Consider the following 26,110-nt stretch of genomic DNA (forward strand, 5'->3'; position numbering starts at 1 on the left):
ACATCCACAAAGATGGTAAGGATGGAGAGCACTTGTTCTTGAAGATAAACAGAGAGAGCTGGGCTTTTTCAGCCTTGTGGCAGGCTTAGAAGGCAGCTCTCCAAGGCTTGACAGGAGAGCACCATGAAAATGGAGCCGGTTTCTTCACAATGGTGGGCAAGGAGCATGGGAGGTGATAACTGAATAGGAGAAAACCCTTCTTCATGTCGAGGCCAGACAAGCATGGGTTGCCCAGAGAGGCTCTGCAGTCACCACCCTTGGAAGGTTTTGCAAGGTGAGACTGAATAAAGCCCTGGGCAACCTGGTCTGACCTCAAGAGCTGCCCTTGCCTTGAGCAGAAGGCTAGACCAGAGATAATTTCTGATCTCTTCCTGTGACTCGCCGATCACAGATGCTTATGCCTGATCGTAGTTCGTGGCTTTTTGCCAGCCCGAAGTGTATGAAACGTCTCGCTCCTCAAGACGCCCTAACACGGTGCCAAGGCAGAGACCGCGTTACACCGGGAGGCTTCCAGCACCTCTGCGCTACCCCGGTGCGCAGCCCTGCCCGCCGGGGGAGCCGGTCCGCTCGCTGCCGGGGCAGCCTGCCCGCGGCTCGGCGCCAGGCACAGCCCCTCTCCGCCTCCGCTCGGCGCCTCACCGCAGGCACCCCCCGAAACTTTCCCCGGCAGCCTGCGCACGCTCTCGCTCCCCGCCGGGGGAAAACGTGCTCTCTTCTCGCTCCCTCCGTGCAGCGGGCACGGGGAGGCGGGCGGCTGCCTCCCTCCTGCCTCCCTCCTGCCTCCCTCCTGCCTCCCTCCGCCCGCGGAAGCCTCGCCGAGGCTCCCGCATTGCACCGCCGCGCCGAGCCGAGCGCGGGGCTCGGGCTGCCCACCCGCCCCGCCGGCGCCCCCGGCCCCGGCTGGCGGAATGAGCGCCGGCGAGGCCAAGGAGTATCTGGCCCGCAGGGAGATCCCGCAGCTTTTCGAGGTAGGCGAGGCGCAGGGGGGAGGCGTTTTCCGCCCCGTCGGGGGATGCTCCGCGCTGGGACCCCGCGGCGGGCAGGGCTGAAGGTGGCTGGAAGGACGGAGCATCCGGAGGCTGCGGCTCGCGTCGCTTGCGCGGGGAGCGGCGGCGCGGAGCCCGGCCGGGTGGGCGCTGGCGGCGCGGGGCCGGGGCAGCGCTGCCCGCCGCCCACCTGCCCGAGCCCCCGCGGCCGCGCCCCTCCGCTGCCGGCGGGGAGAGAACTTGGCTGTCCGCAGGGCAAAGCAGCGCCGAGGAATGCGGCCGAGGGGCGTCTTTCATCGGTCGGGGGGAAGAAAAAAAGCCGCAACTGTTTAGTGGGATTTTGTTTAGCTTCCTACAAGTTACCTGCTAATGGCTGATAATTACTTCTCTGTGCAATGTGGATTTTTTTCCCCCCTCCGGATCAGACATCCTGTCATCTGTATATAACACACACACATATGTATTTTCCCTTGTCTGTGCTGAAGCTACATGTTTTTCTATGTATTTGAAAATTGCAGGACACGGAGCATGCTAATGTTTTAATTACACAGCTAGAATGTGAATGGTTTAACAAGAGATGCAGACAAAACTGGTTTTCTCTTGAGGCTCAAAGCGATTTTTAAAAATTGGTGCACATATTCTGCAGAAATACACTGTCAATTGCTGTGATCAGTTAAGTACTATAGTAAGGGCAGAGATGCGTAGAAATTATATCCTATTTTATAAGCTCAAATGTGTGTAAATATCAATTATTGTATAAATTGTAGATAACAACTGATCAAACCTTGAATTGGAAATATTTGTGTTTACTGTTAATACCAACTATGACCCTCAAGTTTATTTACACAAAAATTAGGAAAAGCAGTAAGAACAGAAATCATCCTGAAAGATGTGTATTGTTAAGGGAAGGCTGGATGCAGCAGTCTCGTGGAGAGGTGAGATGATGACTTATGTATCACTTTGTCAGGAAATGTGTCAGAAGAGGGCCTGGCAGTATTTCTTTCACATCCCCCACAATGCTCCTGAGTACGATGAGTAAAGAATTAATACTGTAGAGAAGAGGTTTCTAATGGCTTGGAATCTGTGATCAATTAAATCAGGAAGCACCTATGAATTTTGTGGTTGTGGGGTTTTTTCCTCCAATACTGATCAAAATTATATTTGAATATTTCTCATGATTTTTAAAAATCCTCTTTTCATTGCTTGTGTAAGTGTTGACAAGAATATGGATGAGATACTTGTGAGTGCAGTGGTCTTTAAGGAAAAGATACATTTTAGTGATGTCAAAGACTACAAAGAATATGTAAATTTTGGGGCTCTCTAGCTTGCACATTGCTCTATGTATACTTGTATACATAGTGTATATTTGCCAGTGACAGTTCTAAGAAAAATGTAGAGGGTTGGGGTTTTTTTGCTATTTTTGGGTTTTATTTCAATGCAAACAGGCAACTATAAAGGCATAGCCATAAGCTTCCTTTCCAAGTAATTTTTATGACATCGGCAAAGCAAAATCATTTGATTTTTTGCAGGCCTCACTTTTACGCATTGGCTTGAGAGTCTGAATATCCAGGAATGCGGTGTTTTCTGTGCAAAATAAAAGACAAAGTAAAGGTGCTTGTTTTTTCCCTGGCATCTATCATTCCAGTCTATATTTCTGATCTTACATTTCAGAGTCTGTTGAATGGATTAATGTGTTACAAACCCGATGACCCAATTGAATATTTGGAAAGCTGTTTGCAGAAAGTAAAAGAGCTTGGAGGGCCAGAAAAAGTGAAATGGGACACTTTTGTCAGCCCAGAAAAGAAGACCCTGCCTCCACTCAATGGAGGACAATCCCGGAGGTCTTTTTTCAGGAATGGTAATGTATTAAATTTTAAAATTATTCTATTTCTTCAACTGTGTGCGATTTTACATTCACTACTGAATTATTTTGTACACGCTTCTATAGCAGATTGTGCCTCATTCTGATTATCTGTAGGCAAAAGAGTCAAGAATTCTGTTTCCTTGCTTTTTGGCATTTGTTTTTCTCCTGCCGTAGTGGATGCTAGGCAGGAGAGGAAATTGTGATCACTTTCCAGCTAAATGATGGATGTCTGCTGTGCAAATGTTTAACACATCAGTAGAGAGATTTCTTGTATCCTACCTAAAACATTTGCAAGGATAGGGGCAGATCTGACACAGTGGACTTGGCTTGTGTTTTCAGTTGGTCCTTATGGATGACATACACACCAGCTTCAGTGCAGTTACACTATATGATTTTTCTAGTTTACATGGGAGCTTTATGCTAATTTACTAAATAAAATGTAAATTATAAACTCCTAGAAAAAACTGCATTTCATAAAATCTAAGCAGATGTCATACCAATACCTGTAATTATTTTATTTGTAATGTTAACAAAGAGTAATTAGCTCATCTTTCAGTTGCCATAGTTATTTTTCCTTGCCATCCAACATTTCATTAAAATAATCAGCAAGAATACTGTCTCTATCTCTGTGTACAACATGTATCACTAAAAGAGTCCTGCTTAATAGTAGAGGTTATCTGCACAATATAAAGCTTTTCTTTTCAGAGGCTCCTGCTGAACTCTGGGTGCTATGGGCAGATGTTCACAGAAAACCTGATGTGCTTGTAAAGAAACACCAGAGAAAACTGACTCTGGGTGGTTGTAATTTAATAAATCCACTAAATAGAGGCCAAAAAAAATTTAATATAGCAATAGCAAACACAATGTAAAATTATGGGATATTTATACTGTATGTATGATACTTATGTAAATCTGTGTACAGAATAGATTTTGAGTTTTCTATTTCCACAATTCCCAGTTTATCTTACTATTTCACAGTGATGCCTGATAACTCTAACTTCCCATACCGACGCTACGACCGACTGCCTCCCATCCAACAGTTTTCCATAGAAAGTGACACTGACCTTTCTGAAACTGCTGAGCTAATTGAGGAGTACGATGTGTTTGACCCTGCAAGACCTCGACCAAAAATTATCCTTGTCATAGGTATGAAGGCAGTCATTTTGACAAGATTTTATCTCTGCTATTTTGCCTTTTGATTTGTACTGCAAATACATTGAATGCTTATATGAATTTAAATACAATTTTTCCATCTGCCATAGCAAGTGGCAATTAAGAGTGTGATATTGTTAGGGCTGGGGATGGCATCCCAACTGTAAGAATTTTAGGGGTCGCAGCGAGCACCTGCACTCGTGTTCTGTAGACTGGATGCCTCTTAGCAGCTGGAGAGCTCATGATTTGCTTATGAGCACATCTGCCAGTTTGATTTCATCTTATCTAAACCTGGTTCATGCATTTCAAGGCAGCAGCACCATGTGAATCAAAGTGCTCTTCCAAAGCATGCTCAGCATTGAACTAAAACACTCACGTATACTCAAAGCTGACCATGAAGAGAGGTATTTTAAAATGTTGTGTAAGCCAGCTCAAAAAGGTGATAGGGAATTGTTGTCCTCTTAGACCCTTGTCAAATGACTGGTATGTCCATCTGGAGTGAGTATACACTAGTTCCTTGCATTGGTAAATTAATCCCCAGGTCCATTTGGCAGATGAATCCTGTTCCAACTTCACAGAGAGTGAGCACTCAGTTCACATTAGTTAATTGTGCTCTCTCCCAAAGTTCTCTTTTGTGAGCTGTTTAGTGGTTTTCTAAGCAGCTCGTACTTTCCAGCCTCAGACAAGCATAGGTTGTTTAAAAATAGCTGCAGGTTAAGCGTAAATCAATATTTTTTTTCTGTTCTTCAATTTAAGTTCTTCACATCAGTTTTCTTATCATCTAGATAGTTGTTTTCAGAAATTTTACCATCAGACCTAGTTATCTGAGTCTCTGGATTGCTTAAAGAGTTACAGCACAGGTGATGGAGAATCACATTTTTTTTTTTTTTTTTTAGTCTATAAAGCTTTATTCATATTAAAGAGATACTGCTTCTATAATGGAGAATAAACGTAGTATAATAAAAGGGAACAGAAATGTCTTCTCAGTACTACAGAGTGCAAACTCTAGGAACAGCATGTCCTCTAGGCTCTGCATCCAGCAGCTCTCAGACACAAGATATTGGAATAGATTGAAAACAGAAGATCAGACATTTTTAAAAGTATCTGTGGTATGCCAAAGCAATTGCTCAAGGCATTTAAATTTTCTTAATCTTTTGTTTCAGGATTGCATATTTCAACATGCAAATCTCTCTCAATGTATTGCTGAAATGTGAAGATTGCAATTGGAGAAATAACACATACCTTTCTTTTGTCTTAATTAATTAGCTACCCTTTCTTTTCATAAAGGAGAATAACTGGCTCCTTTTCAGTGACCACAGAAAGCTCTTAATGCATCGAAATCTATGTAGCTCAATTGCAGTAGAGTGATGAATGAAGGCTTGATTTAACTGAGATAAAGAGAGATTGGCTTTCACCTCTGGAACTGAGTGCGGGTGTATTTGAAGTGAAATCCTTGAACACCAGCATGCAGTGAACAGACTGTGGATTTTACAGAGCTTTTCTTTTCTCCCATTTATATAGGGAACGTTGTAAACATTCCACAAAAGCTATTTCAGGTTTATATTCCCACTGAGTTTCTCTGAATCTATTACAGTGTGATCTGATAGAAACACAATACTATCTGTAGCTTAGCAGCTATTGTCCATTTTTGTATAGTATTAAGACCATTTCGCCCAAATTCATCTTTCTATTGAGAAAGCACATGTTGGATAGAGTAACTGAATAAAAAAGAAAAAAATAATAAAAGTATACCATTCGTTTCAAGAGATATTGCCCATAAAAAACATGTGTTGCATATTTTCATGTGTTGCATGTGTTTCATATTTGCATAAAATGCCAACAAAAAAGAACCAGTTGAGTAATGTACTTCTGTCTAATTGGTGATAAGTAATCATCTTGCCTTGCTCAGGTGGTGCTTGGTCACAGTCACTGTTAGGGACTGAAATGAAGTTAAAGACCTGTCTTCTGCTTCACATATTCAGTGAACTTTTCTTTATTAATGCATTAGCTCAAGATATTTTTAATGCTTCCATAAAGGTTTTTACAACTACTTTGCTTTATGAAATCTGTCATCTTTATAATGAACCAGGTAGCTCCAGGGCTAAAGAGAACTCACTTATAAAGGTGGGGGCTTAGTTCTTTTTCTAGGTTTGTAGAAGAAACCTCTGGTGAAAGATAAAGCTATAAAGCTACATAGTGAGTATAAGACTGGATTTTAGAAAAATAAGATGGAACCAGCCAGGAGGGTACACATCTGAATCACTGGAAAAATTAAGTTTCTAAGGCATTATAACACTAGTAAATTATATTCTGTTTAAAAATGTGCTTCCTAACATACTTTTAAGAAACAGATTTGAACCATTAATATAGCTTGAATTTAGAGATCTTAAAATATTAATTATCTGGTGTCATTAGCACTTTAGTTGAGTATGTTTTTAAGCTGCACTTTCTTAAATATATTACTTAATATTAAAAGAATACACTTTCCTTTTGAGATCAAAGTGTAAGGGCTGCATCAAATATAGTGCTGTCAGCAGGCAGCTGCCTATTCATTTGTTAAATCTAGTCGACAGATTTTAAAGTCAGAAGTATTTTCAGAAATTTTATTATTAGATGAATTTATTATGAATTAACAATATATGCAGAATTGAAATGTAAACAAAGTTAGGTTAAAACAACTGCTTTAGTAACACCTTTTGGGCACACAAATCTTTACTTAAAACCTGTTAGCAAACATAATTTTAGATGCAACAAGTGTTCCCTAGTCTAGACATCTTCTAGAAATATATAAAATAATCATACTTTCCTTGAGTAATCTATTTCAGAACAAGTAAAAAAGAAAAAAAAAACAAAATTGATTTGATTTTCCTTTCTTGTGAACGGTTTGTCAGTGTGATTTATCAAAGAGTCAGGAATGGATACATAGTTCAATAAATTATGATCTGCTGTGGGAAGTAATTCTGTCCTATTACTTTTCCCTTATTTTGTTACCTGAATGTTTCCCCTCAGACTGTAAACAGATAATACCATCTTGATATTATGTGTTTGGATTGATTTGGATCATGTGTTTGGGTTGTGTTTGGATTTATAAAAACAAATGTGTGGGAAGTCTATGAATATTAAACCAAATACTTTATTAGCTATTTTCTGATTGCACTTCAGATTGAAAGAACAGAAGTGTTGAGCTACACTTGGTTTTGTTTGGTTTGGTTTTATGGGTTTTTTTGGTTTCTCTTTACTGGCAAAGCAAAGCTCTCTCTGACAGGAGTGTGAAGTCTATCTAGTTGTTTCAAACAGGTGTTTTTTTCGCTATTTTATGCTTTTACAGACTGATGTTTTATCAAGTATCAGTTCTGGTTTTCTGGCACTTTCTGTATCTCTTTTGTATCTCTTGTATCTTTTGTGTGTGGGAACACGAGTGCTATTTTCCTTGCTTCCAATTTTTCTAGTTTTCTGCACATTACCTATATGCATTTTTATTGTTGCTGGGTGCAACACAGTCTGTATCAAACTTGTAAGGTTCGGTAAAATGCATTTGTCATGGGGAAGGCTGAGCAGGAGAGGGAGCAGGGGGAACTGGAGCAGAAGTGCTTTATAGCCACTTCAGTGGAGAAGAGGATTCCTCCTGTATCAGATGCTTGTGCACCTGCAGAAGGGGAACATTCTTTATTCTAACAAAGATGACAGATAGCTAAGCTGGCTATGAAAGAAAGAGTCCAAGCTGAAAACACTAAGCCCATCTAAGATCACCTGGAATTACTGAAATGGAAGAACCTTACACAGTCTGCTGAAATAAGAGAGAAACTTATGTCTTTTTACGACAGAAACACCAAGTGAACTGAATGAGAGAAAAAGATTCTTCAGTTGTAATCTTACTGTATAAGATACAGTTTTTCTTTCATTTTTTATAGCGTGTTTTATGAATATCTGTAGCTGTGTTGTCTAGTTGGATGTTACAGATAAATGCTTGTAGAAACATTATTTAAACTAATTGGATAATGATAAAACTTTTTTTTTTTTTTTTTTTCCCAGAGGCATAACTAAACTGTAGGCAGGGTATGGGAACATGATAACAGTAGGCACATTTCTCTGTGCACTGTCTTGAAATGGCTCCTGGTCTGAGTTCCAAAGGGCAGGTGCAGCATCAGCATCACAGCATCGGGGCACAGAGAGCTCCAAGTGACTGCTGGTGACACTGAAAGCTCTGTGACAATGATATTGGGGTGCAGGTTGGAGCCTGGTTACACAGAGAGTGCCTTAAGCATACATGTGCAAATACTGTAAAGATTATCCTGCAGCCAGAACTGTATTGATTATAAAATGCTTAAAAGCTATTTATGGGAATAATACAGATAATATAAAAAGAGTTACATGATTACTAACAAGAAGCTCAGTGTATTCAGATTTACTTTCATCACATTGCTGTATTTTTTAAATTCACAGAAAAAGTATATTTTTAATAAATCTTAAATCTTTTTCTGTTGAAATGAAATTCAGTGTTCTCACAAAGAATTCCCCAAACTATAGCTACTTAGGATTGAGAATTGTTATCAGAACATTTGGTTTGGGTTTGCTTTGTTATATCTTCAGTACCATACATTTTTCTATACATAAACATTTATTTTTATTAAAACAATTCCTTGGTTTTACATACTGGATTCCAGACTGTCTGCTCATCACATCATAACATGTCCTATTAGTTCAGACATAGTCTGATTGTTTTACATGCATTCTTGCTGCCTCTGTCCAGCTCACCTTCCCAGCAGCTTTCCCTGCTACGCAATGTAGCTGTTTTCTGGGATTTTGATACCCATTCAGCCTGTGCTGTATAAATTGAAGGGTCTCTTTATTCTTCAAGTTGTCTAGCAAGCTGAACCTAATTTCTTCTCTGTCAGATGCTTCAAGCATCAATACCAAAAGCTGGTATTGCAAGGTTCAATAAAAGTCCTTATACCAAATCACTATGGAAACATCTTAGACGATTATTTAATTTTTTTTTTTTTGTATTTTAAAATCAGGAACCCTCAGAAGCTCTTGCAAGCATATTTAGGAGCAGATTTTATTAGTTCCATTTCATGACTAGTTCGTTGATTTAATTGGCTTATTTAACCAAGTATGATTCTTTCTGACATGAATACACTTCAGACTATCTGGCTCTGGCTCGGGATTCACAGAATTTAAGAAGGGAATAGTTCATTTGTCTGCTCCTCTACTGTGCACCAGGAAAAACTCCCTTCCAGGAATGGCTTTAGAATGAGGTCAACCTCAAAGAGTACTTATTTTTATTTCACAAGTGGATTTGTATTCTTTCTTTAAATTTCATTTTACGAACTGTTACGTTTATGATCCAGTAAATGAGACACATGGTTGGTAACAGGCCATGCAAGTGTGAGATTTACTCTAATAATGCTTGGAAAATTGGTGTCAATAGCAAAGATTTCACCTGTGATTGGATACTTCTGATGAAAGGCTAATTTAATGTTTTGCTTATGATTCCCACTAGGTGGCCCAGGAAGTGGTAAAGGAACACAGAGTTTGAAAATAGCAGAACGTTATGGATTTAACTACATATCAGTTGGTGAATTGTTAAGGAAGAAAATCCACAGCACAAGCAGCAATAGAAAATGGAGCCTAATTGCCAAAATAATTACTACTGGAGAACTGGCCCCTCAGGTACAGTGTTTCCTATGTTCATATTTACTTCCAAGGGTTTATATATCTTGTAGTAATGTGCACCATCAAGAAAACTTCCTTTACGATATTAAATAATTAACTCATTTTCTCTGTGAAAGGAAACAACCATAACTGAGATAAAGCAGAGATTAATGCAGATCCCTGATGAAGAGGGGATAGTGATTGATGGATTTCCCAGAGATGTGGCCCAGGCAATCTCCTTTGAGGACCAGGTAAGAGATTGTTTTTATTCTTAAAACAACTTACACATCTCCACAACAGTTAAGCTTGTTGAAATAATAGGTCAGATTCCAAGAAAGAGCATTGCTCTATGAATCTTTGCAAGTGCATAATTACAGGTTGACAAACGATTTATGTTATATTATGTCCTGTTGTCTGAAGACAGACTATTTTGTAAAGAGACAATGTGATAAAATAACCAAGAATCCAAGCTCCTTGTCTCATAATGAAAGTCCTCTCAAGGTGAAGAAGAAAAACACATGAAATCTAACGGTGAGTATTTTCTTTGGAGAATATTCCACTTTCATTAGAAAGTGGAAAAATACTATATTTCCATATCTGTTCAACATAATCTCCATTAAGAGAAACATACTTAAAGCAATGCATGTCTTCAAAATGCATTTAGTGTCAAGTTTATTACAGGGCATTGAAAAGATGGATAAAAAAAGGTTAAAACTACCCATGATTTGCAAGTTTCTGTAAACCAGAAAGCATGCTTTTTAAAGAAAATAAGGTCATTTTGGTTATTCTAAACTACAATTCTAAGGTTTAGTCAGCTAAAACTGTATCCCTGAGTACTATTGACATGTTGTTTTCTTATGTGTATTTTAAACTAATCTAAAAATACTTTAATTCAGTGGAAAAACAAACAGCTGATGCCATTTTCTGGCGAAGTGTTGCTAACATAACAGTTATGGTCACAAGAAGAGGTTGCAGTTTCAGAGCTGAATTCTTAGAGTGCCTTCATGCAGAATGGTTCAAAGTCTGTCATAGTTGCTAGTCTACTGCTGTTTCTGCACTTCGAATTCTAAGCAGCATTACCAAGGCAGGAGTAACAAAACAAAGCAGCTAATGAGGCACTTCATTAATGTGCTTTATAAGGTATTATTCTGGGCAAAATTTAGAAAACTGAATTGAGGAAATTAAAGGAAACAGACAAAACAGTTATTACAGGAAATAGCAGTGACTGCCAGCTCTATCTCCTTATAATTAACAAAAGGGAAGATTGACTATTTTAGAAGTCAAACACCAGAAATGTAGACTTAATGATCATTTCCTTGCATCATTTTTTTTTTTGTCCAGTGTAAAAGTGTGACTTAAGAGCATTTCTTGGGGGCGTAATTTTGTGCTGATCTTGTTTTTGATGAAAGAATGGGGGATATGAAACTGAAGGAAGCAACAAAAATTAAGTTATCCTAGGCTCAGATTCTCTTTCTACTAAGGAAAACCAGTTAAATAACACTTGATTATAGTCACAGGGAGTTCCTTCATTCTCAGTCAATTGGGATTTGTAAATCATACTCCTCAAGGCCTGGCTCTGACTGAAAGATAGATCACTAAGTCTCTAAAAAAGTCCAGGAGCACTCCATACAGGGACATCTTTCAATCTTACCTGTTCTAAAAAAGTAAGGAAAGAAGGAATCCCAGGCCTTCTGTTCAGACTCCCCCATTTTCATCTTTCTTTGCAGTTGACCTGTAATATGAAGGCCATGGAAATAAATGTACAAAAGCTATACATACTTCAACATTCAATCATATATCAACATCTTCAGTGCTTTATCTTGGATTTATATTTTAAAGAAATAAAATATACATGTTTTTTCTTTTAAATTCTCAGTTGAGTAAGCCCTGATGCTACACACCTTGGTAGGAAGGCTTTGTGTTAAGGAAAAGGGCAGGCAGGGTACTGATCATCCTTCACAGGATGAGGCTCACAGTCACCCAGGGCATGGCAGGTTATTTACATCTTACATGTGAACATTTTCCAGGCACTCAGAGAGTCCTCAATAGGAAGTGCAATTGAGTTGTGAAAAATTCAGTAATTAACTGTTGTGATTTGTCTAGGTCTGCAATTGGAGATAGTAGGGGATTTTCCACAGCTAAGAAATGTTACAGCTTTCTTTCTAGCACTGTGTAGAAGAAGAGAATTGTTCTCATTAGCCAAAAATGATGAAGTGGGAAATAATTACTTGAAATTTCAGCAAAGAAAGTTTTGATTAAATAGTAAGACAATTTTAATTAGAACTACTAAGCAATGGAACATCCTTTGAAGAAAATGGTGAAATCCCACAAAATGCAAGTTGTACGCATACCAAATTCTAACAAAGATATTCCCTGTAGAACACTGAGATCTGTTAATAAGTTCTGATTAAGAATTCATGCTTATTGCTATCACTAGCTTTGTCATGAGCAAACATTTATTCCTACAGATGGTCCCTTTGAGACCATTGCATGCTTATGTACCTGAAAACAGCAGAAAAGTTTATGTGACACATACAAATTCTTTACAATTGTTTACACAAACACAAACTCCAAGAATATGGGTAGTAATACCAAAAATGCATTGTGGGGAGTAGTGGAAAAGGACAACTGAGGTGCCTGGTTTCTCTTGAAAGCACATATAAAATCTAACTGTGCTGTGTTTGCAGTCATCTTTAATGTAACAAATAATTTATGCTAAATTAATTGCTTCAGTGTCACAGAGCTGTTACTAAAACTTGACACTGGGCTTTCATAATCTCTTAATCTTGTGAAAAAATCAAATGGATACATGCATGTCTGAGCTGACAGGACCTTTCCTGCATAACATTCTATTATAGAAATACATCATGATAACAACTGCTTGCTAAACTTCGCTTGTAATTGCCCTTGGTACTACCAGCACATTTTTATCCCTTAGACTAAGCCAGAAGCTGAACTTTTCTCTGGGAAAAAATGTTATTTTTAGTAAACTAGTCAAAGCAAACCAACTTATGCTAACATTCCCATACATAGGTATAGCTAAAAGATGATTTCTTCCTTATTATGTTGCCAGACTCTCGTGTGGACAGTAAGTTCTCAACATGTTGCTAGGCAGAATTGTATTAAAACACGTTGCATCTCAGTGACTAAAGTGCCTAAAATAAAGCAATGTATCATTTGCAGCACACACAGTATTTCTCTTTCTCCTCAGATGCAGGAACCAGAAGTAACAAACACTGCTTCCATGCAGTAATGTCAATCTGGAATAAGGGCATTAGAAAGTACTTTACAGAGGAATTTTATATTTGAATTTAAGCTTTCCTCCCCTTCTTTTCTGTTGAGTTTTGTTAGTAACACTGTTCCTGTCATCCATATCTTTTGAGCAGCAAAGAAGTTTTTAAGATGGCATCAGTGATGTTTTCAGAGTTTCAGCAGTGCTTACCAGCCAGCACCACAGTGGCCATTCTGGTCACAGCAGCTTCATTTCTTCATGCTCAGCTACTCACTGCAGCCTGGAAGAACTCAGCCATGAGCACTGCTGTATTCTTTGAGTTTATCTCAGGTTTCTTTGAACTTTTTAACCAAGTTGAAATAAGTCTTGTATTTTTCTCTTTGAAAACTGAGTTTAATTAGTACATTTCTCTTATTGGAAGTCTGGGATTGTTGCCAAGTCTTGACCCTCTCATTTCTTATTTCCAGAGAGCAGAGTACATACTGCCAATGCTTTTGATAGGGGTACTTTTAATGAAGCTATGACGTTCCAAGTAGTCACAGTTGTAGGGAAAAAAATGAAAACATGAATTTCAATGTCTTAAAATCAAGCAGGACTTCCAGTTTATATATTCCTTTTAAAAATATGATAATTTTTATATTTTGTTCAGTTTGAACTCCTGCATAGCAGTGCAGATTTAATACTGATGTATTTAGACTTTCAGTTTGAGCCTAGGCATAAAGCTATCCTAAACCACAAATTTCTTAGGTATCCATGATCTCTGCTGAGTACAAACAGTAGAAAGGTGTTTAGGTTTCAAGGACACATTTGAAAATGCCAAGGAGAAAATGGTTTATTTACCATTAATCTTGAAATTCAGAGTCACCTGCAGTCCCAGCATGCTGAAGCATGTTAAATATCTTCCTCCTGCAATGCTGTAATAAAATGCCTCTGACTGCTGTATTGAACTCCAATGGCTTGTGAAGAAACTGCAGTTTGACTTTCTGTGTAATCTCTCACATGGTTTTTATCCTTCCCGGGAGAAACAATTAACTGTATTCTACAGTTAATTTCAATTACTGCTTTGGTTTGTTTCTTTCCACGACTTTCAGTCATTCATGTGTAACTTTCCTTCTTTTTTAGTATCAGCAGAGTAAGTATAGATGTAGTTTGCTTAAAAAATATTAACCGTAATTTTTTTTAATAGTGAAAGAAATGTAGAACAGGTATTAGAATCAATGGACGTTCATTAATGAATATAATTTAATTTCTTGATAAAAGAGGAAAACTATTTTTGTAGAAATTATTTTAAAAAATTTTTTTGTCTTATATGGCCTGGGTGACAAGACTATATTTGAGTAAAATCTTAATTTAAATAATAAACAAAATTATTATTTTGTTGTATATTTATTGAGGCAATAAATTTTATCTGATTGTTTAAAATGCTCTTAGGAATATTCATAAATGCACTATACCTCCAATGAATAACTACTCATCTTGGCTGTAATTTGAGTTAATTTTTAACTCTCAGATATTTTCCTCAGGAAAATTATTACGAGAATATTTGTGATAAAGTAGAACTAACTGTGTAGGTGGCACAATATAGGATGGTGAGAAATGCCTGGGCACTTTCAGAGGCTGAGGACAGCAGTGCTGTTCCTCCAAGGCTGATGCTCAGACCTCCAAGCAGATGCCTGCAGTGCCCTCCAGGTCTGACACAGGTGTTTGTGGCCAGCTGCCTGAGGGTCTGACTGCCAAGCTCCAGCTCTGCCAAGAGCTTCTCACAGAAAACCTGCTGTTCCTGGCCTCCAGATCAGCCAGGGACGTGAATGCAACCTTGTTGTGAAGCTTCTTAAGGGGAAGACCTGTTTTTCTGCAATAGGTTTTTGTTCTGATAAAGATATTTTTTCTGTATCATGGCAAATGTATCTTCTTTATTTCCTCTCCCCCTAAACTTCTATCTCCCTTCTCCCTGATGTATCCTTCACTGACCCAGGTATGATTCCCTACTGAATATGTACCCAGCGATCTGTGTGAGGAGTGGGAGGACTATCACATGAGCAGTCTGCTTTGCTGTGGTTCCTTTTGTTCAGTCTTTTCCCTGTGAATTTTACACTGCTCTCTTTAAGCCAAGCCTGACTGGGAGACCGGTGGAAAGGTCTTACTATTATCCTCTTCTCCCCTGGAAGCTGGAGCACTCTCCAGAGAAAGACAAGCAATGGTTCCATTTTCTGCTGGGTAAACAACCATAGGTCTCAGGTTTCCAGATCTGCTGGGAAAGAGTAGGCAAAGGAGAGCTCATCCATTGCTGGTCCTCAGACACGACCTGATGTTGTGAATTCAGAGTGGATAGAGGTGCCTGCTGAGCAGATCTGAAGCAGAGGTCTGCTCAATCCTTTCTTTGTATCACTAGCATTAGTGTTAACAGATAGGGATTTTTATTAGTTAGCTGCCTGACACAGGTGAAAAGTTGAATCTCTTGTTCCCAAAGACACCAGTCTGCCTAACATACTCTAGGCAATTTGCTGGGAACTTCTTTTCTGGGCAGCATGAATATGGTTCAAAGGAATCTACCAGAAAAACATTCTATCAGCGGGATTCATTCTTTGACAACGTGATTCATGATTTTGCATTTCTAAACCAAGAAAAAACTATGCAAACAGTGTAATAACCCAGCAAAGATGGAACTATAAAAAGCAAATAAGTAATTACAAGGGAGAGTACACATGGAGAGGACATAAACCAGCTTGCTAGTAACCTTTACCAACAAGAATAAAATGCACTGTTAAATTAATGGCAATTGTTCATGAGCTGTCAGTTTTCTCAGGAGTACCTAGTAGAACATACCAGGAATTAAAAAACAGAGCATTTTCATCTTTTTGCTTAATGAGGAAAAATGAGAGAGAGTGTAATCATCTAATTTCTAGCAAACAACCACACTATTCTCACTAACAAGAAGAGATGTAGAAAATACCCCAGAGAAAAGGGAGCATCTTTCCACTTACACTGCTTAATGTCAATAACACCATCAACTTGCATAGAATTACTCTCAATTTATTCCTGGTTCCAGTTTAGGAAGAAGATTCAGACCCAAAGAGAGTAGGATTTACTTACTAGTAAATATTATTCTAAAAAATGAGAGGATGTACCCACCAGTTTTATTCTGAGTTGATGCCATATGCTCTTCATCTCATTTAAAATGAATAACCAGAAACCTGTCTGTTCCCATAGGCTGAGTTCCAGTTAGTAAGTAGTCAAATTCCCTTCCCTAGCCTCACAGTCCTACCTCACATGCATTGCTGGACATGTATAAAACCCCCTGCCTTGAGCACAGGATGTGTGTACTGGGGGAAATCAGCATGAAGGAATCCAGCTCTTCTGTCTGTGTTGGTTCTGTACAACTTTTCTACGAGCTGAGTCTCAGAACAAAACTTATTCCCTAGCCATAAAACTCAACAACACTTAGTTGTGAGTTTGAAACAAGGGTTTATTTTCAATTGAGTTATAAAAACCCTTTTCCTTTGTTAGAAAAAAAAAAAGCAATTTATACTCATATTTACATAGGAGAATAGATATGTTTCTAGAGAAGTAATCCCAGATGTCCATGTATTCACACTACCCTGTTACATTGCTGCTAAAAGTATTTATAAGCATGTCTTGCAAACAGGTATAGTTAAGTGGAAGCAAAGTGGTTTGTGAAAAAAGGAGTGAAATATCAATAGCATTTCAAGGGTGTATCCTGAAGGTTGTAAAAGCATGTAGGAGAAATAATAATACTAAGTGCTATTAGGTCTGTATGCCTATGCATGCAGGAAAGATGTTACCCTTTTGTGCACCTTGTGTTTCTTATCTAGTTTTCAACTACTTTCTGATTATAAAGATGCATACTCTGCATGTAAAAGCTGAATTCATAGAGGCATCATATATTCAGATTCTGTTTTCAATTCCTACCTCAAATATGCTTGAATTAATTTTTTGACACTTCAAAAAATCTTTCAGACAATACTTCATTTGAAACTAGGTTTCTTGAACCGAGAATTTTAAAACATTGTTTTCATTGACATTTTATTTTTGTGAGTGAAATATATTTCAGATCCGAAAACCCACAGTGTTAGAAAAATGGTAGTCTTAGTACCTGTGATTCTGATAGTGTCTTTTGTATTATTGCTGTTGTAAAAAATTGAGAGCAACAACAGTACTCAGATTCTGTAGAGAACTTTCCGTTTTCAAAAGCAAAAGGAGATAATTAAACCTAGTTAATGAATTGTCTAGGTCATACCTTGTTATTATCCTCATTTTACAATTAGAAAAAAAAAAAAGAAAGAAATTAAGCCCAGGGTGCCTAGGGTGTGTTTTCCCATTTTCTTAAACAGTGAGTGACTTCTGCAGCCAGTGCAGTTTGTGGGAATTAAAAGCAGACGAGAACTTGCACTCCTGATGGAATCGTGGTGGCATTCGGATCCTTCCCTTCCTCTGGGACTGCACTTACCCAGCCACAGTTTCTTTAGAGAACTGAGACTGGTTGTGGTAAGCTGCACTCTCATATTTGTGTGAGGGAGAAGGAGACCCTCTTCCTTCAGGGCTGATAATTTCAAGAGTGGTCTGTTTATTCTCTTTGAGATTTGATGCTGTATGTGAAGTCCTGTGGTGCACAAAAGCTCCAGCCCTGCAATGGAGGAGATCTGGTATGAGTCCACAGCCTGAGTAGGTGCCATCCTGAAGTGCTGAGCATTGAAAGTGAGGCCAGCCATGGCTTGGAACATTTGAAGATTTCTTACCATCTTTCTGCCACTATTATTAGGATACACAGAAATGGAAGTACTAAATAAAACTACTCACTTGTATAAACTCCTTTTGTCCTCCAATTTACTAGATCCCCGATGACCAGTTGTAATTTCTGAGTCCCTATGTAATGTATGTTAGGAAGCTTCAACTGGCTGGATATCCACACAGGGACTTGAGATGTCTCTGTGCTCAGTCTGCTGCAAGGTACATCAGCCATTCCCTTTCATCAGTGTTCCATGACTAACAGGCTTTGAAATCTGTAGCATTTTCTTTCAGAATCTATCTGTGTCATAATTTGGGTTTTTTTAGTACTATATGCTTTTTGAATTCCCAAATTCCTCATTATTCTTCTATTAGTAGTGAAGCAACCTTAATTTAACCAAGCTACTTTTAATAATGTCCATATTGCATGAAAGTCTAACACAGAAACTTATTTTCATAGTGTTTCATGTGAATAATTATGCACCTTAAAACTATTATGTGGTAATAAAATTAACTTTCATAATGAATTCATCCCATCAACAGACAGAATAACTCTGTCTGTTTACAATAGACTGAAACGGGAAGGGAAAGTTATTCTGGTTTTGTTGACGTTGAGGTGTATGTGACAGAGGTAGGAGAGAGCTTCTCTCCCTCTGGAAGTTATTTTTAAAAAACAGGTTATAAGGTTAATTGTTTCAAAATCTAATAGATACTCCTAAATAATTACCAGAACTATTATCTTTGTAGTTTGTGTGCTCATGTCTCCAATCATCTACAATGTGTGTAAAAAATAATTTAATTTTCTTTTAAATCCTATTTAATTTTCTGTAATGATAAAGAGGCCACCATCTTTCTTGCTAGTGCTGCTTTTCAGACTGTCCTTTGCTGTTTGAATATGGCTCTGCTTTTTCACCACTTTCTGCTTCCTCATATCCCTGTACTACTCTGTCAGCGACCTCGTTTGTAAAGGCTAATGAGCACCACCTCAGGCTGGAGAAGTTGTATTGGTTTCTTTTGACTTCCTAAGAACCTTTTTTTACTCAGACTGACAGTAAAAAAGGCCAGAATATACTTCATGTTTTATTCTCTCAAATGACGGAAAACCAGCTTATTTTTTTTTAAACTTAGTTGTTAATTTTCCAGATTGTCCACATGGGAAGTTTTGACTATTCAGTCACGAAATATGGTTGGCTTTATGCAATTCAACATCCTTGGGTAGAGATAGAGAGAGTATTCAGAAGCTTAATTAGTTTGTTCTGGCCCTCAATAACAATATAACAACTATATAATAGCATAAAGATATAAATCAGTTATTATTTACACTGTATTGGTTAGAACACATGTAGATGTTTTACTGGTACTGATGTATAGCTCAAATTTGACTTTCAAATTTACGTTGCATCAAACTGAACAAAGACAAAATTATTCTGTAGATAGAAAACATAATGAGAAAAATGTCTGTTTAAAATTCTTGAGCATCCACCATCATCATTGTAAGTAGATTATGTCATTTCTAGAATAGGAAGTCACTGTTTTTACTAATATTAGTTAAAATTAAAGTAGGAACTCTTTTGTTTGTAAAGATAGCAGACATTACTTTGTGCTTGTATGTGAGAACAAATAAATCCTTTCTAATCTGTAATCCGATAAAAACCTGAACTGTTTGTTTTCATCTTAAATGCTTCTTACAGAGAATTCTAATATGTCTCAAAAGACAGCACTTTAAGGAGAGGTAGGTTTCTTTGCAGCAACCAGATGGAGGAAAGAACAAAATCAGATGTTATGAATAAAGTTAATATACATTTGTAGCCACATTTTAAAAATCCTAAAAATTCAGGTATCTGAGTGATTTTAGGGTGAGAGGAAAGAGTCTCAGGTTGCACCAGGGGAGGCTTAGATTGAATATTACGAAAAATTGCTTTATGGAGAGGATTGTCAAACATTGGAACAATGAAATGTTTGAGTCACCATCCCTGGAAGTATTTAACAGATGTGTGGAGATTCTATGGCTTCTGTTTTTTTCACCATAGGTACTAAGTAGTAGTGACCTCCAAAAATTGCCTGTGAACATTTAGCCATATTCCTAAAAAAGTGGGTCTATCACTGCTTTCCCCACATCAAGGGCCAGAGACATCTCTTCTTTAAATGTCTGATAGCATCTTATAAAGAAGATTTAACTAGGAAAGAGCTAGAGTTCAAATTTTTTTCTTTATCTCATTGCTATAAGGTTTTATTCCTGAACCACAGTGCAGGGATGAGTGTGACACATACCAGTGCTCACCACACAGACCGAAAAGGACAGGGGAAATCAAAACCCTTTAAGCTGCCCCACCCGACCTCCTGAAAAGTGCACTGAAGCTTTAGAGAGATTTAGAGAAATAGTGAAAGTGTTATAAGAAACTGTGGCTCTTGGAATAGGTCTGTTTTCACCTGGTCCTAACCATCAGTTAGCTTCATGGTGGCTGCTGGATTTTAAATACCACCTTACTTAAAGAGTTTTCAGATGGAAACCATCCAACCATTTTCCTGCAGAGTGTGAGACATCTATATTTTGCTCTTTTAAAAAAATTTAGGTAAAAAATTATTTCTAGAGAACACTTTTTGCTGTGAAGTAAAATTTTTTCATGAAACTTTTTCCTTATGTATCAGGTGAAACAAGCTGACTAACCTCCAAATAAGATCAGAAGCCCTTCCTTAAGCCTAGAAACTTCCACAAAACAACCCAAACAAACCAACAGAAAATTAATGACTACATCAAGTTCCAACTTATGGAAATGTGACATATCTGAGCCTCGCATAATAATGGAATTGCTGAGTCCGGTAGTGCTGGATAATCAACTTAATCAGACTTCTTGAATTGCTCTTTCCACAGATCTGTACCCCAGATTTGGTGGTGTTTCTGGCATGTTCCAGTCAAAGGCTGAAAGAAAGGTTACTGAAGCGTGCAGAACAGCAAGGGAGACCTGATGATAACCTGAAAGCCACTCAAAGAAGACTAATGAATTTCAAGCAGAATGCAGTCCCACTGGTTAAATATTTCCAGGAAAAAGGGCTGATTATCACAGTAAGTCCTTTAGTGTATATCTCTGAAACCTTAATTTTTGTGGCTGTACTTGGCTTCTTGTATCTTTTGCTTTAAAACAGGCTGGATGAGTCTAATTCTGTTTTAGGTTAAGAGCACGGCTACTTAAGTGTTTAATGAAGACACTGAATTCATTGAGCAGTTGACAACGGTTGAATTATTGGCATGTTCTACATTACAGACTGTGTCTGGTTGTAATAACACACAGAACTTGGTACCACATATGGTATGAGGGCACAGATGGCCTGTTTCTTTTCTTTTGATACCCTAAGTAGTTCACATTGGTGTGTCCTCACAGCAAGTGTGACTGATTCTGTTCAGACTCATGACAGGTTAAAGCATCCTTAATTGCAAAGTCATCAATTGATATTAGTAGCCTTAATGATATAATTCAGCATCTTCCTGAATTCCAAAATTAAAATACCAGGAAATTATTACATTAGCTTCTCCAGAGAGTATGTGTGTGTTCCCGTTTAGGATTTTGATTAACTCTGTTTTCAAGGATGAGAGGATCAAGATTCTTGCAAGTTTTTCTTTATTGTTGAGGAAGTGTGTATTTTATGATGCTCCTACAGCCTTTACAAGTGCTCCTATGGAATGTACATTTAGCTCTTCAGGAAATATGTGCCTTTGTGCATAAAGTAAGTGGGCACCTGGATAGAATTGCATTTCTGTGATGGGACCTGTACAACAGAAGACTTTGTCCTTATGGAGTTTTCTTCTACTCTTTAACTCTTTTTCTTGAGAGTCCTGAAGATAATTTAAATTGCCATATTCACCTTAGATATTCTCTTTTCTTTTTGAAGAAAGCAGTGTTTATGATGGGTATGGAAGTGACAACATGGCATATGAAGATTAAATTACTCTACTACAGCACAAAGGAAACAGCATATACAGAAAGTATTGCACTTATTCATGCTATTTCCCTAGAGAAGGAGGAAGAAAGAAATAAAATAACATTCATCCTGCTGCTAATAATGCTGAACCTGGAAGACAGTGAAATACTATGCAGATGAGAACAGTGTAAGAACTAGAATAGCATAAAATAGAATTAAAGTAGCCTAATTCCCAGAGGAGTGAATCCTTGAGGCAAGGTCAGACAAAGTCAACATTGACTAGAAGGAAATAGGAAGATTTATATTTTTTTAAATCTGTACCTGCACCTTGTCATTGTTATTCAAAGCTGTAAATCTCAGACACTTCTAGTCAGCATCACAATTCTAGTCAGAGGAGAGAAGCAGGACCATTTTTCTTATGGAGTATTATAATTTTAGAATCACAACTCATATTTTATACATCTACTTAAAAAATATGTTGTTCTTCATCGATAACAGACCAAAAGAAAAATTCACTGAAATATAACCAAATATGATTAATAAGCAGACATTATATATATAAAATTATAATCTACTGTTAGACATTTTATGAGCAAGAAATAAAAATCTAAATTCCTAAAGAAGATTTATTTTCATGCTCCAACAGTTATTCCATACTGCTTTTAACATACTTTGGTTAATAGAATTAAGAGCCACATTCTTCATTTCAGTTCTTATTGGTTAGGTTCCTTAGGTGCAAGTCTTTCCCTTCATCTTTTTTCTTCACACGATCTGTGATAATTTGCTATAGTACCCAGGATGTACTAGTTTGGTGCTCTGTATGCCTTATGTTCTCAGTCATGGTGTACCTGCTCTCACAGTCTGATCCTGGTTTCTGTTTTTAAGGAAATAAGTGAGGCCCCCACCTATGGTACTTCTAAGAAACAGGGAAATACAACTCTGTTCCTTCTGAAAAACTCCCTCTTTGGAATAACGAGATGTTAAGTTCATTATAATTAACAGAATTAAATATGTGATATTTTCATGAACATACAGTCTGTGTTTAAAGTTCATTTTAGCAATCTGTCAGTAGTCTAACAAATCAGAACCTGACAACTCAAATTTAAATTCAGAAGGTATCAAGACTATAACACAATATTGGACAGAGATTATGTAAATAGATGCATATGCTGACATTTACTGTTTCAGGAACTTTTAACAAATATTGAAACATTATGTATTGTTTACCTAGACAATAGCTGCACACACATTATCTGGTGGTGGTGGGGAGATATTAGTTAGATTAATTTATAAGAGGGAGAACATGTAGGTTCATAGGTGACATCAAGTACTCTAATGTTTAGCAGAGAATTTCACTCCTGGACACAGATTTCTAAATCTCCAGTTTATGTGGACTGTAATCCTCTATAGATAACGGTGTAGTTCTTGGAGAGGAGATCGTTTGGTTTCAAAAATCTTTTGGTCAACAATTACTGAAGCCACGGTCAGAGAGATGAGCTTTTCTTTGTAGAACATATCCCTTGGTTTAGACAGAAAAAAGTTTACAAAGCTCATCGTTGTAGCAGTAGAAGTTTCTCTTACTGGAGGCAAGACTTGTTCCAGTCTGCCTTACTGACAGTGATTCTACATAACCTTAGAGCTGCAGTGTCAACCTTGTTGGGTTAATAAATCTGTGTGCATTTAAGGGGAAAAAAATAAAAGACTGGCTGTCGTGAGACAAAAATATCAAACATTAAAAGAAGACGCTGGTCCTTATTTAAACAGCCAGAACAAGACAGCATCCTGTGGCATCCATGAAATGCGGATTTCTCTGATATCTTCATTGTTCCACTTGTCCTTTTAGGGAATTTACAATGCTTATGAAAACATTAAAATGACATTCAGATTAGTCAGAGAAGTAAAGAGAACCCAGAAAAAGTAGCTGAAGCTGGAAATGGATTTTGAGCACAAATTTAGAAGTTAAACAGTTGAGGGTGAGGGATGTAGCTGTCTGCCCTCATAAGCATCAAACAAGCCTAATGGCTGTCAACTGTCACAGAAAAATTCCCTATGGAACTGTGTTATATAAATTTTTTCTCTTGTTTTAGTTAAAAAAGGAGTTTTGGTATAGAACTTGCACATTGACATGAACTTTATCTAAAGGCTGTGACTTACCAAAATGCTGCTGAAAATATCAGTTACAGTTTATTTCTAAAGTTTCTCTATTATCATACAGCTGCCCAACTTGAGGTGCTGGTTTGGGCTTTTCATTTGTTTGCTGCTGAATGCTGATTCCAAAAGATTTGCACTTAATTTGTTCTTCCTTTAATTTTGGGCCCATCTCTGGAGAAACATGACTCCTGCAGACTTTGGGCATCTCCCAAGATCTATTCAAATTTCACTGATAGCAAACTATTATGAAAGGCTTCATAGGAGCTCTCACCTTGCTTTCCAGGTCCTAATGGCAGCCTCTGCCAGGCATGTGTCCCAAACCAGAATCCAGCTCAGAGGAGGAACATGCATCTGGTTTGGCAGAACACAGGACCAGTAGATGCCTTTGTTTTCTTGGTGCTGACATTTGCGCGCATCCGTGCCGTTTTTACATTAAACAATCGTTAAAAAGAAAATTTTAAAAATCCCACTCCTCCTTCCCTGAAGTGATGCTAGGAATAGGGACTGTGAGCCACCACCTCCCCCGTGTGCTCTCACCTCCCTGCTGCAGGCTCCAAATTTCAGTTATGTGCCATCTGATGCCTGGATCTTGCATCCTCGGCTGCAAAGTGATACAGACTTGGCAGGAATGGCTTCCTTCAAATGCAGCCTCATTGGTATCTGAGCATGGCCTTTCTCCCCAAAGGTCAGAGATGGGGATTTGAATCTGCTTTGTTTCTAGAGGGTACTGGGCTGAGATTTCCTATTAATTGGCTCAATGCCACCAAAATATTTTCAGATGCCTTTCAGTAGTTTTAAAAATACAGCAGCCATAAACACAGTCTTTCAGGAACATTTTCAATGTTTTTAACCTGACTGCTACACAGGATCTTCAGAGTACTTCTTGGCATGACCAAGTGGACATACAAAGAAGAGCCCAGATAATCTGGAGCATCTGGAGCAAACTTTCAATGTTTAAAGACCTTTTCAAATCAAACAAGGAATGTAGGCAGCTGTTTATGGGAACCTTGAGACCAGAGGTTTTGTTTGAGACTAGGGAGTCTTCCCCTGTTTTACTGTATGGTAGATATTTACCTAGCTCCATGAATTTATATGGTTATATAAAAACTTTAAAATTTCTGTAGAGGGAAAATTAGAGGTGGGATGGGAGATAATGACTATCACATTTCCATTTTCTGGTGATTCAAAGCAGTGAAAGGTAAGCTGAAGCCTAAAACATGTAACCAGAGCTTTGCAGTCATGGAAAGCTGTTAGTGAAAATTAAGTTTTTCTGTGTCTCTCCTATATTTGATAGCCCTTTTGCAGAAAAACTGGGCTATGAGCAAGAACCTGGAATTGTTTTCTGTAAAACTGCTGAACTAGTGAAAGTTTCCACATGTTCTAATCACTGCTAGGTTTTACACTGCATCTCAACACTATTTATGTGTTACTGTTTTGTGAGATTTTGAAGAACACAAAGAAGGTCCAAGGTCCATAAATGAATTTTATCTGGAAATCAGTGTAAACAACTGTTTGTAAATATATGCACAGTTTATATGGGAATGGTAGATGAGTAATTTGTGCATATATAGAAGCATGTGCACCATAAACACTTCCAAGCTTCAAAATATTTTCAGTCTCCCATTTTATGCTTTATGTCAACAAGTATATCAGAAATACTCATGTCTGCCAGAGAATGACCAAGGATGGAAACTTGCCATCTCTGTACATAGAAGTATGCAGAGAAACCTTGAGGGTAGAAATTTTTTTCTGAGGTGGATAGTATCAGTGTAACACTATGTTCTAACTTTGGAAATATGATAATTTAAATAAACACCAGCTTTTTGAAAGCTGCCCTGCCTTTTGTACACCCAGTGGCTTGAATGAAGCAGATGACTTCGAAAAAAAAGAAATAAACTTTGACCAGTCTGGCTGTACAATTAGCGATGAGTGCATCGGCCAAGCTGATTTAGGAACTCCAGAAAGAGAGAGGGAATGCTGATTTTAACAGCCATACTATCCCAGATTTTATCCATTTCTGGCACTGTGAAAGCTGATACATATTTAAAATTAACAGACCGTTTTTTTACAAATCTGAAACTAAAACTGAGATAAGTAATTAAGCCAAGTTATCATGCAGAGGAATGAACTGTAGGAGATGTTTAAAATAACGTCCTAAATATTCTTCAAGTTATTTTAAATAGTTCATCTTAAGGTAATTAAGCTGTGTCCTTTGGGTGAATAGCAGCTTGTAATTTCATTCTTGTAGTTAAAGTGATGCTTAAAGAAGATTAATTTTTCTTATTTAGATGAGATATATTAAGAAACTAGATTGGAAAAAATATCTCTTCCCTGGGAAGACCTTTTGTGTTGAATCAAGAATATTTATCATCCATAAGCAAATTTTCCCATCCTGAACCACAGCTG

At 37.8% G+C, this 26,110-nt stretch overlaps 1 protein-coding gene across 7 annotated transcripts in view; it reads left to right on the top strand.

Annotated features, from left to right (window-relative positions):
• The first annotated feature begins 407 nt into the window (after positions 1 to 407).
• Positions 408 to 26,110, top strand: part of AK5 (adenylate kinase 5) — an 89,467-nt gene continuing 63,764 nt past the window's right edge. For 3 of the 7 annotated variants that reach the window (XR_015805371.1, XM_088169822.1, XM_088169823.1), the window contains exons 1-6: positions 1,755 to 1,921; positions 2,658 to 2,844; positions 3,829 to 3,996; positions 9,506 to 9,675; positions 9,795 to 9,908; positions 20,508 to 20,699. Coding sequence is in view for 6 of the 7 variants with exons in the window: in XM_088169822.1 (XP_088025948.1) it covers positions 1,811 to 1,921; positions 2,658 to 2,844; positions 3,829 to 3,996; positions 9,506 to 9,675; positions 9,795 to 9,908; positions 20,508 to 20,699 (942 nt within the window). In the remaining variant the exon portion in view is untranslated. Of the gene's footprint in view, positions 969 to 1,754; positions 1,922 to 1,963; positions 2,194 to 2,657; positions 2,845 to 3,828; positions 3,997 to 9,505; positions 9,676 to 9,794; positions 9,909 to 20,507; positions 20,700 to 26,110 lie in introns of those variants that run through there. The other 4 variants (XM_088169824.1, XM_088169825.1, XM_014872159.2 and 1 more) reach the window with 3 other exon arrangements.

The sequence above is a fragment of the Sturnus vulgaris genome, chromosome 9, assembly GCF_052056855.1.
Source record: "Sturnus vulgaris isolate bStuVul1 chromosome 9, bStuVul1.hap1, whole genome shotgun sequence".
Lineage (NCBI taxonomy): Eukaryota > Metazoa > Chordata > Aves > Passeriformes > Sturnidae > Sturnus > Sturnus vulgaris.